The 14,282-nt window shown below is 43.6% G+C and overlaps 1 protein-coding gene across 1 annotated transcript in view; it reads left to right on the top strand.

Moving 5' to 3' along the window:
* Positions 1-14,282, top strand: part of LOC114695348 (deleted in malignant brain tumors 1 protein-like) — a 113,725-nt gene that overhangs the window by 27,402 nt on the left and 72,041 nt on the right. Inside the window, exons 7-13 of the mRNA XM_037209865.1 lie at positions 3,040-3,099; positions 5,816-6,133; positions 7,692-7,718; positions 9,186-9,227; positions 10,511-10,658; positions 12,802-12,992; positions 13,985-14,014. Coding sequence (XP_037065760.1) covers positions 3,040-3,099; positions 5,816-6,133; positions 7,692-7,718; positions 9,186-9,227; positions 10,511-10,658; positions 12,802-12,992; positions 13,985-14,014 — 816 coding nt within the window. The remainder of the gene's footprint in view (positions 1-3,039; positions 3,100-5,815; positions 6,134-7,691; positions 7,719-9,185; positions 9,228-10,510; positions 10,659-12,801; positions 12,993-13,984; positions 14,015-14,282) is intronic.

The raw sequence follows: 14,282 nt of genomic DNA, 5'->3' as shown, positions 1-14,282 counted from the left end.
AGTCAGTTAGAAGCGAGGCTTCCATCCCTATTGGCTAGTTTTCACGGTACTGAAAGGTGCTCTGCATGCTAATGGGAGAGAACAGTAATCAAAAGTCATACATAGCTGTGACTTCCGTGATCGACAGTAACAACTGGCCTGGCAAGATGTGCCCTAGTGGTGCGACAGTGTTACAAAGGTTATGATATTAACCAACCACTTTCTGATTAGCCTTAGCCCACCCCACAAGATGGAACCCATGCCTAATACCATTAATAGACAAAAAATAAATAAAAAATACGTGACTGTCTAGGTCATAGGCCTTAGGGGGGAAACTACTATTACTACTATAGTATTAATATTATTATTATTACATAGTAATAAACTGTGCCCTAAGTTCTTATCTTTATACCTATATGTTAGTAGATCTTTCAACCCTCACCAAAGAAGCTTCCTTTTATAGTAGATAACAATCCAGAGACCCACAACTAGTCAATGTGCATAGAATCAGAGACTGTGGAGTAGCCAGCTCCAAATGGAACGGCTGTATCACACCTCCTGACTACAAGGTTCACTGGTCCTTGTAGAAGAGGGGATGGAAAGAGTGTAAGAGCCGGAGGTAGTAGATAACAGCACAACAGTATGTGTTTGACATGGCTGTGCTATTATTACATACATGGGTTCAGTGGCTTTGAGTGCTTACACAAGACCTGGGTCACATCAAGCCAGATAGGATCCCAGTGTGGATGTGGGAGGGGCTTGTGAAGTCCCATCCCTGTATGAATAGCTGCTGGTATCTGATGACTGTTGGGGGTGAGGGGGGCTGAGTCAGTTTTCCTCACCAGTGTGGTAACTGTGAAGCTACCCACACTCCAGTGGATGACCCACAGCTGTCCACACAGACAGCACTAAGTGGACTCAGTGAGCTAAAAATAGAAATAAGTTAATAAATAAAGAGAGCGTGGGAAGTTGAGAGGGAGAAGTGGTGGGGATATATGGAAAGAATTGGAGGGGAGAGTGATTTGATTGAAATAAATTATATGCATGTATGAACTTTTCAGACAAAGATGAAGCCTCCAGGGCTAGCACTGCTGCTCAATGGTAGCTACCAAGTGTCCCTCTGGATTCTGTCCCTAGCACACCACAAAAGTTACAGCGTTTTAAAGCAAAAATAAATTACTATGAAGCTCCTACTACCCACCCCAGCCTCCCCTTTGCCTTCTTCAGAGATAGTCACTCTTCTGAACGTTACAACTTTCCGCTTTTCATTTTTTTAAAGATTTATTTATTTATTATGTAGACAGGAGAGGGTGCCAGATCTCATTACAGATGGTTGTGAGCCACCATGTGGGTACTGGGAATTGAACTCAGGACCTCTGGAAGAGCAGTCAGTGCTCTTAACCACTGAGCCATCTCTCTAGCCCCCATTTTTTATACATATGAATTATATGATTTCTGTCCATGTTATTTTGTGGTCTAGCACAAATTACATTAGTCCCTATATATCATGCCAAACTGTTTTTTAAAAGCCAATTGCTCTTTTACACAAACTGATGGGCAGGAGAGGGAGAAAGAGAAGGGGGAATGTCCCACACAGTGAAATCAGTTTCCCCAAATTTTCATGTATCCCTTGCTGACATCAGTGTGAAGTACCATTGTGTTAGAAACATGTGCTCCATTGCCTGACTGATTAGCTCAGTGATTAACAAAGAACACATCACGTGATATTATTATTATTATATACTTTTGCCCACATGCTCTTATACACCTGAAGGACTGACTCTGGCTAGTAAGTCAGGCAACTAGGCAGGTTCAATGGAAAAACTCCCACTTTATTTTCTATCTACAGAAGACTGTTCTGGGCTGAGGCTGGTGTGTGGCTCTGAAGGATGATCTGGGTGGGTGAGGTTTCCCACTAGGGCACATGGGAGGATCAGCGTGTGACAGTAGCTGGGACTTGCCAGAGGCACAGGGCATGTATAGGCAACTCACGCGTGGTCCAACAATATCTGCTCCCCTCAGCTCCTGCTTCAGTCAGGGATTTGGAAAGTCCCATGTGCCCACAACAACTGATTCACACACTGATGGATGAGTTCTATAGATTGAATAGTTCTTGAAGAGTTCTATAGATTGAATAGTTCTTGAAGAGTTCTATAGATTGAATGGGTCATTGACTCACTTCTGGGAGAGATGATATCTTCTCTCGGTACTCTAACAGGCCCTCTAACAGCAGCAACACACATGTGCAGACAGACAGACAGACAGATAGACACACACACACACACACACACACACACACACACACACACACTCCCTGCCCTCAGGTAACACTGGTTTCTGAATCTCTTCTACATTGACTTCTGCCTCTGGTTTATTCTGTGTAATAGATGTGGTATGAAAATGAACTGTTGAACCAGGCTTCAAACAGTCTACAGAGACTGGTTTTGAATGATCTACCATCACCTTCAGGCCTAGAGAGGTGCTGCTTAAATCTCAGCATAACAGATGGGTGAAGGGCACAGCACTCAGCGCTGAGTGCAGACCCAGTTCTGGTGCTCTTGTTTCTGATCCCACTGCAGAGTCTGGGGTTGCAGCATCCTCACACACACATTGTGAGGCTTGACCCAGTTCTTTCCCTGTTTGCATTCGGTAAACTTCCCCTTCTAAAATTTGTTTTGTGGGATTACAGTAGATCTCCCTGGGCTAGGAGAGTAAAGTACATGCTAATTACAGTCAAAGAGATGTATCCATGGCAGGACTGGAGATTACTTTAATAGAGAATGGGATATTCTGGCAATGGGATGTCAAATGTGTCAAATGAGTTCTATCAAGAGCTCTCTATTGTCCTGTCCTGTAAGAGCTGTTTAGGAAATATCAATCCTCTCCAAGTAGTTGATGAGCTCTAATCTAGTCATGGAAGTCAGGAATTGTTTGCAGCAGTGTGAGGCTGTAATTTCCTCAGACATCAATGCTGTTTTATCTTTTCAGAAATATAAGTTATTATGACCATAATGTAAACATTGTTCTGGACCTTAATATTGGTTTCCTTTTACTCAGAAGGTGCTGACGGCTCCCCATACCACACTCCAGCAACAGATCCCGAGTCATCCAAACCATCAGGTTGGTTGGTTTGCTTTTCCTCCTGAGAACATCTCTTCCATAAGTGAGAGGAGAAAAGCCTTTGTGCTGCATTGTGTTTTAGTTCCTTTTCTGTTGCTGTGATAAAACATTCTGACCAAAAGCAGCTTAGGGGAAAGGGGGTGATTTCAGTTTACAGGTTATGGTCTATCACTGAGGAAAGCCAGGGCAGGATGTCAAGATGGATCCTGATGCAGAAATCAAGGCTGCTTGCTGCCTTGATCAGGTTCATACCTAGGTCGCTTTCTTTTATAGCCCAAGGCCACCTGCTCAGGGAATGGTTCCTCCTCCTTTATGCCTTCAGCATTCTCTCTCTCCTTTCATTTCATCTATAATCAATTTTCTCCTCCCTAAATTCATCAATCCATCCACTGGCCTCCTAACTTCCCGAGTTCCATGTGAATTCCAGGGTAAACTCATAAAATACATGATTTGAAGCTAGCACTTGCCTGTGAGTGATAACATACAACAATTGTCTTTTGGGGCCTGGGTGACCTCACTAAGTGTAATTTTCCCCATTCCACCTATTTAGTTGCAATTTTCATGATTTCCTTATAGCAGAGTCATATCCAATTATGTAAATGTAGCACATATTCATTATGTATCCATCAACCAATGCATATCCAGGTTGATTCCATTTCCTATCTGTAGCAGGAATCTTAGAGAGTCTTATTAATAAAATCAAACCTGAGCCAGGTATTGGGGTGAACATTGGAAGATCAGAGAGACAGAACAAGCCACAGCTAACCTCACCTGGCCAACTTCTCAGACTGGAAACCTCTGAGTCCTCATCCAGAATGAATCTCAGCTGAACTATGCTGCTCAAAACCTAAAAGCTTAACCATCCAAATGCTTAACCAGCCAAATGTTCAACCAGCCAAATGCTTAACCAGCCAAATGCTTCTAGTTTCTGTTTTTCACGCCTTATATACCTTTCTGCTTTCTACCATCACTCCTTGGGATTAAAGGCTCACTTTCTGGGATTAAAGGCGTGAGTCACCATGCTTGGCTGTATCCTTGAACAGATGGATTTCTGCTTCTGGAATGCTAGGATTAAAGGTGTGTGCTACCACTGCCTATCCTAAGTATCTAGTGGCTTTTCTGTTCTCTGACCCCAGATAAGTTTATTAGGGTGTACAATATTTTGGGGAACACAATACCACCACACCTATCTATTGTCAATAAAGAGACAATGAACGTGGATGTGCAAGTGTCTCTGTAGCAAGATCTATAAAGGTCTCCAAAGAAGGAATACATGTGGCCAGTAAATATTTCAAAGAGTGTGCCACATCCTTAGCTACCAGGGAAATGCCAATTAATACTACTTCAAGATTCCACCTCACCCCAGCCAGAATGACCATCATCAGAGACACAAATGACAACAAATGTTGGCATGGATGTGGCAACAGGGGAACCCCTCTATACACTGTTGGTGGGAATATAAACTAGTATAGATACTTTGGAAATCAGTTTGGAAATTTCAAAGAAAGAAAAAAGAAAGAAAGAAAGGAAGGAAGAAAGAAAGAGAGAGAGAGAGAGAAAGAAAGAAAGAAAGAAAGAAAGAAAGAAAGAAAGAAAGAAAAGAAAAGAAAGAAAGAATTATCACATGACCCAGCTATACCACTTCTATTTTTACTTTTTTTTAAAGACAAGGTCTGACTCTGTAGCCCAGACTGGTCTGAAACTCATGGTAAGACCCCACCTGCCTAAGCCTCCCAAGCATTGAGCCACTACCCTAGAAACTTCTCTATTCACTTACCTTTCTGTATGACTTACGGCTACCCACAGGGGAAGTTTCTGCCCCTATATCTTACAGCTCTCCTTTGGTCTCCAGATACCTAGAAGGAACCTGACACAGGCAGCTGTGCACTGGTTCTTCTGGAGTCAATGGGAACTCCTCTTGACACCCTAAACAGGCAGGCTCCATTCCAGGATATGTGACCCTGGTCCAGGTCTTCCTTTGGCTATGAGTAGAGCAGGTTATCTAAAGGGAATATGGATAAAGACATTTTTAAGTTATCCTTTGCCATGTAAAACCATTCCCAAAATACAGAGGTATGAAATACCCTTCCCCTTTTAAATTATTGCTTATGAGTTTACAAGTTAGCTGGGCAGTTCTACTGTTCTAGGTCAGGCTTGCTGACTGTGGGTTTGGTTTTCTCATGAGTGTGGGTCACTGGAAAGTCAGCTGAAGATGCCTATCCTAGAATCGGCTCCCTTACATGTCTGGAAGCAATATAGTTATCACCTGAAGTGAGTGAAATGACCAGCTATGTGTCCTTCATCATCCAGCATGCTCACCTATGCTTATTCACATGATGCTCCAGGGTGCCCAGGGAGTAAGCTACATCTGCATGCTCTCAAAGTCAAGATGCACCAAAGGCCCTGAGTCAATAGAGGAGGAAAGAAGCCTGGCTTCTCACTGGGAGCATCTCAGTGTCGTATTGCAAAGAGAATAAGGAAAGAGAATAAACGCTATTTCTGCAAATGATTCATCACTGTGAAACTGTCTTGAAACAGGATGCAGATAAGGAAAGTACCATAGGTTCTATGGAGCAGACACAGTGGGGTAATTGCATAGGTTGCCTTGGGTAGTCAAGGAAGATATAAGATATAATACCAGACTGGGTTGTAGACAATAGCCATCAGCGGACTGAGAAGACCACTATCACTTCCCTGCCCCTTTTTTCTTCCCCAGGAGGCTGGGTCCCTGTGCGGCTGGCAGGCAACCATGGGAGATGTGCGGGCCGTGTAGAACTCTTCTACCAGGGAGTCTGGGGGACTGTGTGTGATGACCTCTGGGACCTCCCAGAAGCAAACATCATCTGTAGACAACTGGGGTGTGGCTGGGCTGTTTCAGCCCTGAGTGAAGCTTACTTTGGGGAAGGTTCTGGGAAGATTCTCCTTGACAATGTGCATTGCAAGGGACATGAAGAGCACCTGGAGGAATGCTCCCACATTGGCTGGTTTTCTCACAACTGTGATCACAGTGAAGACGCCAGTGTCATCTGTTCAGGTAAAGCCCATGCCCTTTAGAGCCAAGCTTCGGCCCCTCCAAGAGAACACCCTTCAGATCTATCTTAGTTACTGTTCTCTCTGCTGTCTTAGTTACTGTTCTCTCCGCTGTCTTAGTTACTGTTCTCTCTGCTGTCTTAGTTACTGTTCTCTCTGCTGTCTTAGCTACTGTTCTCTCTGCTGTAGCAAAATACTAACAAAAGTGAAAGGAAGAAAGGGTGTGTTGGGCTCACAATGTGAGGATAATGTCTATCATTGTGATGGAATGAGCTTATCATGTTGCACCTGCTGTCACACATCAGACCGGGGGATGCTTTATACTTTTATCCCTTTTATTCAGCCTGGGACCCCTCATCCATCACATTATCATCTTCCCTCCTCAGCTATACCTTTTTGGAAACACCCTTGTAGACTTGTCCAGAGGTGTCTCCAAGGTGATTCCAAATCCATCCAAGGTGGTTGACAATGAAGATGAGCTAATTATCGCATTATGTGTAAAAATAGCCAGTGAACACATGCCAGTGTGCCACTCACTCACAGCAGATGTTTTCATGTCTCACTTTTGTAGACACTGAATATGTAACAAGGTCACTACCAGGTAGGGAAGACGATGTTTATGTATGTGGTTCACTGGAGGCTTGGGGAAGAGGTTCTTTTGGAAACTGGGTTTGTCATATTCTCCAAGACAGTGGAGTGGCAGATAGACAAGATATGTAGTCACCTGATTGTCCAAGAGGAAAGTATAAAGTGCCTTCAAGGTCATCTGACTCAGCCTCATTACCCTTCACCCCCTCTACTGTGCATCCTACACACAGGATAATTGACTTCTCAGACTTCTGTGAATACTTTGTTCAGTCAGTTTTGAGGTGTGCATAGAGACAGAAGCTGATGGATGGGTAGGACATGGTTGAAATGTGAGATGTGGCCAAGACATTTCCTTCCAAGTGGGAAATGGCTAGAGAAAAATACTATCCCAGTAAGGTAATTCCCATTTCCATTCCATAATGAGAGAGAAAGGTCTGATCCATGTCTGTCTTCCTAGCATGGAACAGGAAGTCTCTATAGAGATGAGAAAGGTTACAAACTTCAGACACATGTTTGCCAATAGCTTAAAGTTTGTAACTTTAATAATCCTAAGGCACATCCACAAAGTGCTGAGCAATAAAACCTCTTTTTTGGGAAAGTGAAAAGGAAAAAAGTGTGAATTATAAAATTAGTAAACTGAATAATGGATGCTAAAGGTTCAAAGCATTCTTAGAATTTCGTACATTGAGTATAGTATAGTTGCATCATATCCATCCCACCTCACCCTTCTAACTCCTCCCTTGATCCCCAAAACTCCCTCCCAAATTTATGTCATGTCTCTATCATCTATCTATCTATCCATCCATCCATCCATCTATCTAACCATCCATCCATCTATATATCTACATATCTGAGTCCAATTGGTGCTGCTCATATGTAAAAGGTGAACTAATTATCACATTATGTGTAAAAATAACCACTGAATATATGTCAGTATGCCACTCAGCAGATGTTTTCATATCTCATTTTTGTAGATGCTGAATATGTAACGGCACTATCAGGTACGAAAGATGATGTTTATGTATATGGTTCACTGGAGGCTTGGGGAAGAGGTTCTGCTGGAAACTGGTTTTGTCTTATTCTCCAAGGCAGTGGAGTAGCAGATAGACAAGACATGTAATCACCTGATTGCCCAAGAGGAGAGTAGACAGTACCTTCAAGGTCATCTGGCCCAGCCCCACCACCCTTCATCTCCTCTGCTGTGTATCCTACACACAGGATAATTGACATCTAAGACTTCTGTAGAATACTTTGTCCAGTCAGTTTTGAGGTGTGCATCGAGACAGGTTCAGCCCTGGTTCCACAAAGCATCCATCGCTATTGGCATTCCTTCATCCTCCCTGGAGTGTCCCATGCCCAGTCCCCCCCTTTTTCATCAGACCTTGAGGTCTCTTGATGTCGTACTCTTAGATAATTCTCAGTCAGAGAGTGAGTTAGGAATAAAGCTGGGTGTCCCAAGGTCTAGAAAAGTTTCATTACATCCTCCTCTAGCAGTCACCCCTGCTGGTGGGATCAAATTGATCCAGAAGGATGATCTGCAATGGATGATACTGAGCTGAGAGTTGCTAGAGGGGAGATGTTGGGAGCCTGGAAGAGACCCTGCATCTTTAAGCCCCGACTCCGTATCTCTTAGCAACACCGAGTCAAAGGAAAACTGAATGTGTGTGTGTGTGTGTGTGTGTGTATGTGTGTGTGTGTATGTGTGTGTGTGTGTGTGTGTGTGTGTGTGTATGTGTGTGTGTGTATGTGTTTCTGTTCTTGTGAATGTGGGTGCACATGCACATACATGTTTGTGTTTGTTTGTGTGTGTGTTTCTGTTCTTGTGAATAGAGGTGCACATGCACATACATGTTTATGTGTGTGAGTGTGTGTCAGAAGACAACCTCAAGGCACTGTCTATCTGAATTTTTTTGGACAAGGACTCTCATTGGCCCAGAGCTCACTGGTGGGCTAGGCTGGCTGGCCAGTGAGCCCCAGGGACCCACCCGAGTCCGCCTCCTTGGCACTAGGATTGCCAGTGTGTGTCACTAAACCGGCTTGTTTGTACACGGGCTCTAGAGACTGAACTGTGCTTGCAGGGCAAGCGCTTCACCGTTTGAGCCCTGAAGTGGTGTGTCTTCTTATTGCTACTTCCTAAGCTTACAACCCCCAGCCCCGTAGGTTACTGAGGCTTTAGGAGCTGGAGCTCTTGGGTTTTTGTTTTAAACTCTTGATTTAAAAATTATCCTGTTTTTATGTGTGACAAGGGAGTAATACCTCGAAGTCTAGGAGGGATCTCGTCGGCTCTTCAGCACTGCTTGAGTATTGTGGCACACAGCTGTTGGATGCTCGGGCCTCTCCTCTAGAGACGGGCTCAGGAGTCCCAGAGGGCCCGAGGCACTGTATTTGCCATACATGATTCTTGAACACAGACTGTTATGTAGTCCTGTGTCAGCTGCTGGTCCACATGTTCTTTTTGTGTTTGGCAGATGCCCCATTTGCTGCCATGGAAAAAGACATAGTGGTTCCAGGTAAGAACTCAATGTCCTTGGATATCCTCCTTCTTTTAAAAAATTTTTTAATCAAATTTTAAAATTTATTTTCTATACTAACCACAGTTTCCCCTCCCTCCTCTTATCCTGTTCCCTCCCCCACCTCCTTTCTACCCTTCCCCATCCACTCCTCAGAAAGGGTAAGGCCTCCCATGGGAGTCAACAAAGCCTGGCATACCAAATTGAGGCAGGACCAAGCTCCTCCCCACTGCATCAAGGCTGAGCACGGCATCCCAGCATAGGGAATAGGTTCCAAAAAGCCAGCTCATGTACCAGGGACAGATCTTGGTTCCACTGCTAGGGGCCACAAACAGACCAAGCTACACAGCTATCACCTACATGCAGAGGACGTAGGTCGGTCCTATATAGGCTCCCAAGCTGTTGGTCTAGAGTCCGTGAGCTCCCAGGAGCTCAGGTCAGCTGTCGCTGTGAGTTTCCCCATCATGTTCTTGAAAGCGCCCCCCCCCCTTGTTCATATAATCCCTTCTCCCTCTTCAACTGGACTCCTAGAGCTCAGCCAAGTGCTTGGCAGTGGATCTCTGCATCTGCTTCCATCAGTTACCGGATGAAGGCTCTCTGATGACAATTAGGGTAGTCACTAATCTGATTACAGGGGAAGGTCAGTTCAGGCACCCTCTCCACTATTGCTGTGAGTCTTAGCTGGGGTCATCCTTGTGGATTCCTGGGAGTTTCCCTGCCACCAGGTTTCCCCCTAATCACATAATGGCCCCCTCTATCAAGATATCTCTTTCATTGCTCTCCCTCTCTGTCCCTCCTCTAACTCAACCATTCTGATCCCTTATGTTCCCATGATCCTCAAATCCATGATCCCCAAATCTGCCTCTCAAATCTATGCCATGTTCCCATGTCCCTATCTATCTATCTATCTATCTATCTATCTATCTATCTATCTATCTATCTATCTATCTATCCATCCATCCATCCATCCATCCATCCATCCATCCATCCATCCATCCATCTATCTATCTATCTACCTTACCTACCCATCTATCTATATATCTACCTATCTGGTTCAGTTAGTGTTGCCCATCTGTACAAGGGTTTAGGGCTGATCACTTGAGAAGAGCAACCTATCAGGGGCCTCATCAGTAAATAAAACTGATGCTCTGTTGGGAGTCATTGTCTGACTGCCATTCTTCAGCCAGGGGTGGGGCCTTGTGAACCTTTCTTCCACCCATGTTGGCGTGTTGACTGCTGTGGTCTCATGCAGTTTTTGTTACCATACCTCTTTCTTCTTTTAGGAAGATCTCCTTGTGGTGGTGTGATTACCAGTGCTCCTGGAAAAATTAAGAACCCCCCAATGAATGAAATGCATGACAACATAACCTGTGTGTGGGAAATCAGGGCAAATGCCTCTGACCGTGTAAGACTGGCATTTCCATCTCTTGAGTAAGTGATACACACTATGTAAGTATGTTGTGCATTTCTGATCATTCAGCCCTACATTGATTCTTGTATTCAAAAGAGTCCTTCATATATTTTCAGCTTTTTATTTTGAAATAACTGTGAGCATAGAGGAAATTGCAAAAGTAATACATAGCCCTGTGTACCACTCTCAAGCATCTCCCAGTGGTAGAATATTATCAAAGCCACCAAATTGTTATCAGTGTGAATGTTAACTGGACCAAAACCCATATTCAATTCTCAAAAATGTTTACATGCAATTATTTGTGTGAGGATGGGGGTGGATTGTTCCACACAGTTTAATCCTGTGAATGACTGCACAAAATCACTGTTCTATTCCAGGTCCATTACACAAAGGAACTTCCCTTTCACGTTTTGTATTCCCAGATTACCCCTTTTCTGTCCCTTAACTGTGATCTGTTCTCCACCCCTACCTGTTGTCATTTCAAGAATGTTCTGTGAATGGAATCATACAGCATACAGTTTTGGTAGAGATCTGACTTTTTTCACTCAGGATCATAGTGCCCCTAAGATCCATTCAGGTTGCTGTGGTATCTAGGGACCATTGCTCTTTACTGTGGAAAAGGGTTTCGTTAATATGGCTGAGCCAGCATTGGTTAATCCTTTCCCCTCTGAGAAATAACTGGCTTGTTACTAGTCTTCAATGATTTCAAATGAAACTTCTCAGAACATTCAGGGAAGGTTTTATATCAATGTAAGTTCATTTCTCAGAGACGAATGTCCACGAATGTGACTGCTACATTGTATGGTAAGTACACAGCTTCTTAGGACAGAGAGACTTTCCCAGAATGACTATCATTTCATCTTCCCACCAGCAACACATGTAACCTGGCTTCACCTTGCCCTAGGTAGTGTGTGGGATTTTAGACTACCTCTTTACAAGCTTGTATATATAGATACTGCTTTCCTTTGCTGCTGTTGGAATGGTTGTGAATTATATTGTTTTTCACACTTTCATTATATATATAAAGAAATATGATTGCTTTTTTGTATGTTTGTGAATTTTTCCAAGATGTGACTTTACTTTTTAATGTAATATTTCATATACTTTTTGAGAATTTCATACATGTAACAATATATTTTGATCATATTCATACTTCCGTGCATTTTTAATTAAAAAAATTCACTATACATTCTTTGGATAGGAGAGACAGAGAGAGGAACACACACACATACACAGACACTTCATGTGTTCTGGCTATCTGGCGAAAGATACAGAATCTGAGGGAATTTTAGGTTTTAATATTGTAAATACACAAAAAAACTAAGTCACTCACAGATTAAAGTTATGTTTAACTTTATATAAATATAAAGTTATATTTAGCCCCAAGAAAACACCAAATCATTTATGTGTCTTAAATTGTGCTTAATTTAAAGATGGTTTGGAACAGATGGCTGTTGGGATGGTGATGTGGAAACAGCACTGGCGACAGTCACATGGAAGTTCACAGAGAAACACAGAGCTGGCAAAGCAGATAGCGTCCACAAAGCCACTGGAGCAGATCTGGGTCCCACTGGAGCAGATCTGGGTCCCACTGGAGCAGATCTGGGTCCCACTGGAACAGATCTGGGTCCCACTGGAACAGATCTGGGTCCCACTGGAACAGATCTGGGTCCCACTGGAGCAGATCTGGGTGCCACTGGAGCAGATCTGGGTCCCACTGCTAGCTGTCAAAGCTTGTCTGTTAGGGATCTGGGTGGATTTGAACCTGCAGCTATATTCTGTTACCAGCCTCATGAACAACCAAACCCTAAAATTCCTCATTTTAGACTTTTCCTCGCAAACATCACATGATGAAATGACCTTGATTAGCTATTGGCCTAAAACTGTAAAGTACTCTGTGGTCCCAGCAGCCCCCATTCCCCCCCAGGGTCCACTAGAGTCAGTCTTCTATCCTTCCCATCAGCTAAAAACCCCATTCCTTTCAGACAGTATTTTTCAAGGGAAAAATACAAGATGAAAGGATCATAATGTGTCTGCATTACAGACAGGATTTGAGCTTGTCCCCAGCATTCTTACTCATACAAAATAAAGCAGGGCTCACCAAGTACCTCCTAATTTCCTGATGAGGAGATTAGGAGACATTCATGATATTTGCTTCCCCAGACTTGACTGCACCAATGAGTATTTTGAAATCCTGGATGGCCCTCCATCTTCCACGAAGTCCCTGGGGAAACCCTGCAGTGGGGTGCACATCACCTTTGCATCCCACTCCAGCTCAATGACCCTTGTGTATTTCCGAGGCATGAACAACATTGGGAAAAACTTCATGGCTTATTACTATTTTGAAGCCAAAGGTAAGAAAATGGCATGGAGTCACAGCTCTGAATTTTTTGATGATGTGCCATCGTTTGCTCTGTGACCTTAAGCAAGCCATTTGACTGATGGGAAATCCACTGCGGGGCTTCACACAACACAAGATGGGTCATTAAGGAGTCATTTCTGATAACACTCTGATTCTAGTCCCAGATGGGTGCTTTAGATTATACAGAGGAAGGGGATGTGTTCCTTTAGGTCCTTTCTGAGACATGTACACAACATACAAGGAGTTCAAGATTAATATACAAGACACAATCAGAAGGTAAATGGAATATACTAAATTAAGGCAGGCCAATAAAATAGTGTGTGTACTAGAATGTGCTACACAGACACATATATTCATATCAAAAAGGGACATTAGAAAAGACAGGAACACTAAAGGCTTCAAACACCAAGGAAAACAGCAGGGGAGATCAATTTTGGATTTGGCTGTCACATTGGGTAAGCTGTTCATAGAGAAACAGCAAGGGGACTTGAGAAGTGAGATCAGTGCTGGAAATGGGATGCAGGGCATGCTGGGAAGGCAGAAGCTAAGCTGAGTGTCTCTGTTACAGCACAGTACGCACAAGTTAAGCAAGATCAATTAAAACAATTGTGAGCCAAATACGATAACAGCTGATGTTTACTGATTATTCATTTGCTAGCGTTTTAAGCTCCTTGCATGTGTTGCGTTTACACGAACCCATGGATCGTCCCCTTTTACCGAGGGGAAAACTGAGGCTTCAGAGGTTCGGTAATTACCTGGGGTTCTACACTACTCTCTACCTAGAGATACCAGGCAGGCCTCATATCTCTTTGGTCGAAGACAGTGCTAACACAGTCTCCAGGGCCGTTAGGGTCAGGCTGACTCACTGAGCATGCTGGCGACACATGCTGCAAGACAGAGGAGAAGGACACCAAAACCGGGGTCAAACGCGTCTCCAGAGCTGGCATCAAGCACCTGTTGATCATTGCTTCCTTGTTTTTACAGAGATGACATCGAAGACCCCATATTTGATCAGTGAGTCAACTCCCATGTCATTACTTAATCATCATTTTTAGTTCATGTTTCTTCCTCTGCCCCTGCTCCTGGTGCTTTTTTTTTTTTTTAAAGACAGGATCTTACTATGTAGCCCTGGCTGTCCTAGAACTCACTATGTAGACCAGGCTAGCCTCAAACTCACAGAGATCTGCCTGCCTCTGCCTCCCCAGTACACCACCATGCCCAGCCTCCCTGGTGTTCTTGCTGTTGGCTTTTTCTCTCACTCTCCTGTTTCCTGATTCCTAGT

The sequence above is a fragment of the Peromyscus leucopus genome, chromosome 1, assembly GCF_004664715.2.
Source record: "Peromyscus leucopus breed LL Stock chromosome 1, UCI_PerLeu_2.1, whole genome shotgun sequence".
Lineage (NCBI taxonomy): Eukaryota > Metazoa > Chordata > Mammalia > Rodentia > Cricetidae > Peromyscus > Peromyscus leucopus.
The sequence above is the reverse complement of the archived record's forward strand: the minus strand, read 5'-3'. Positions and strand labels throughout refer to the sequence as shown.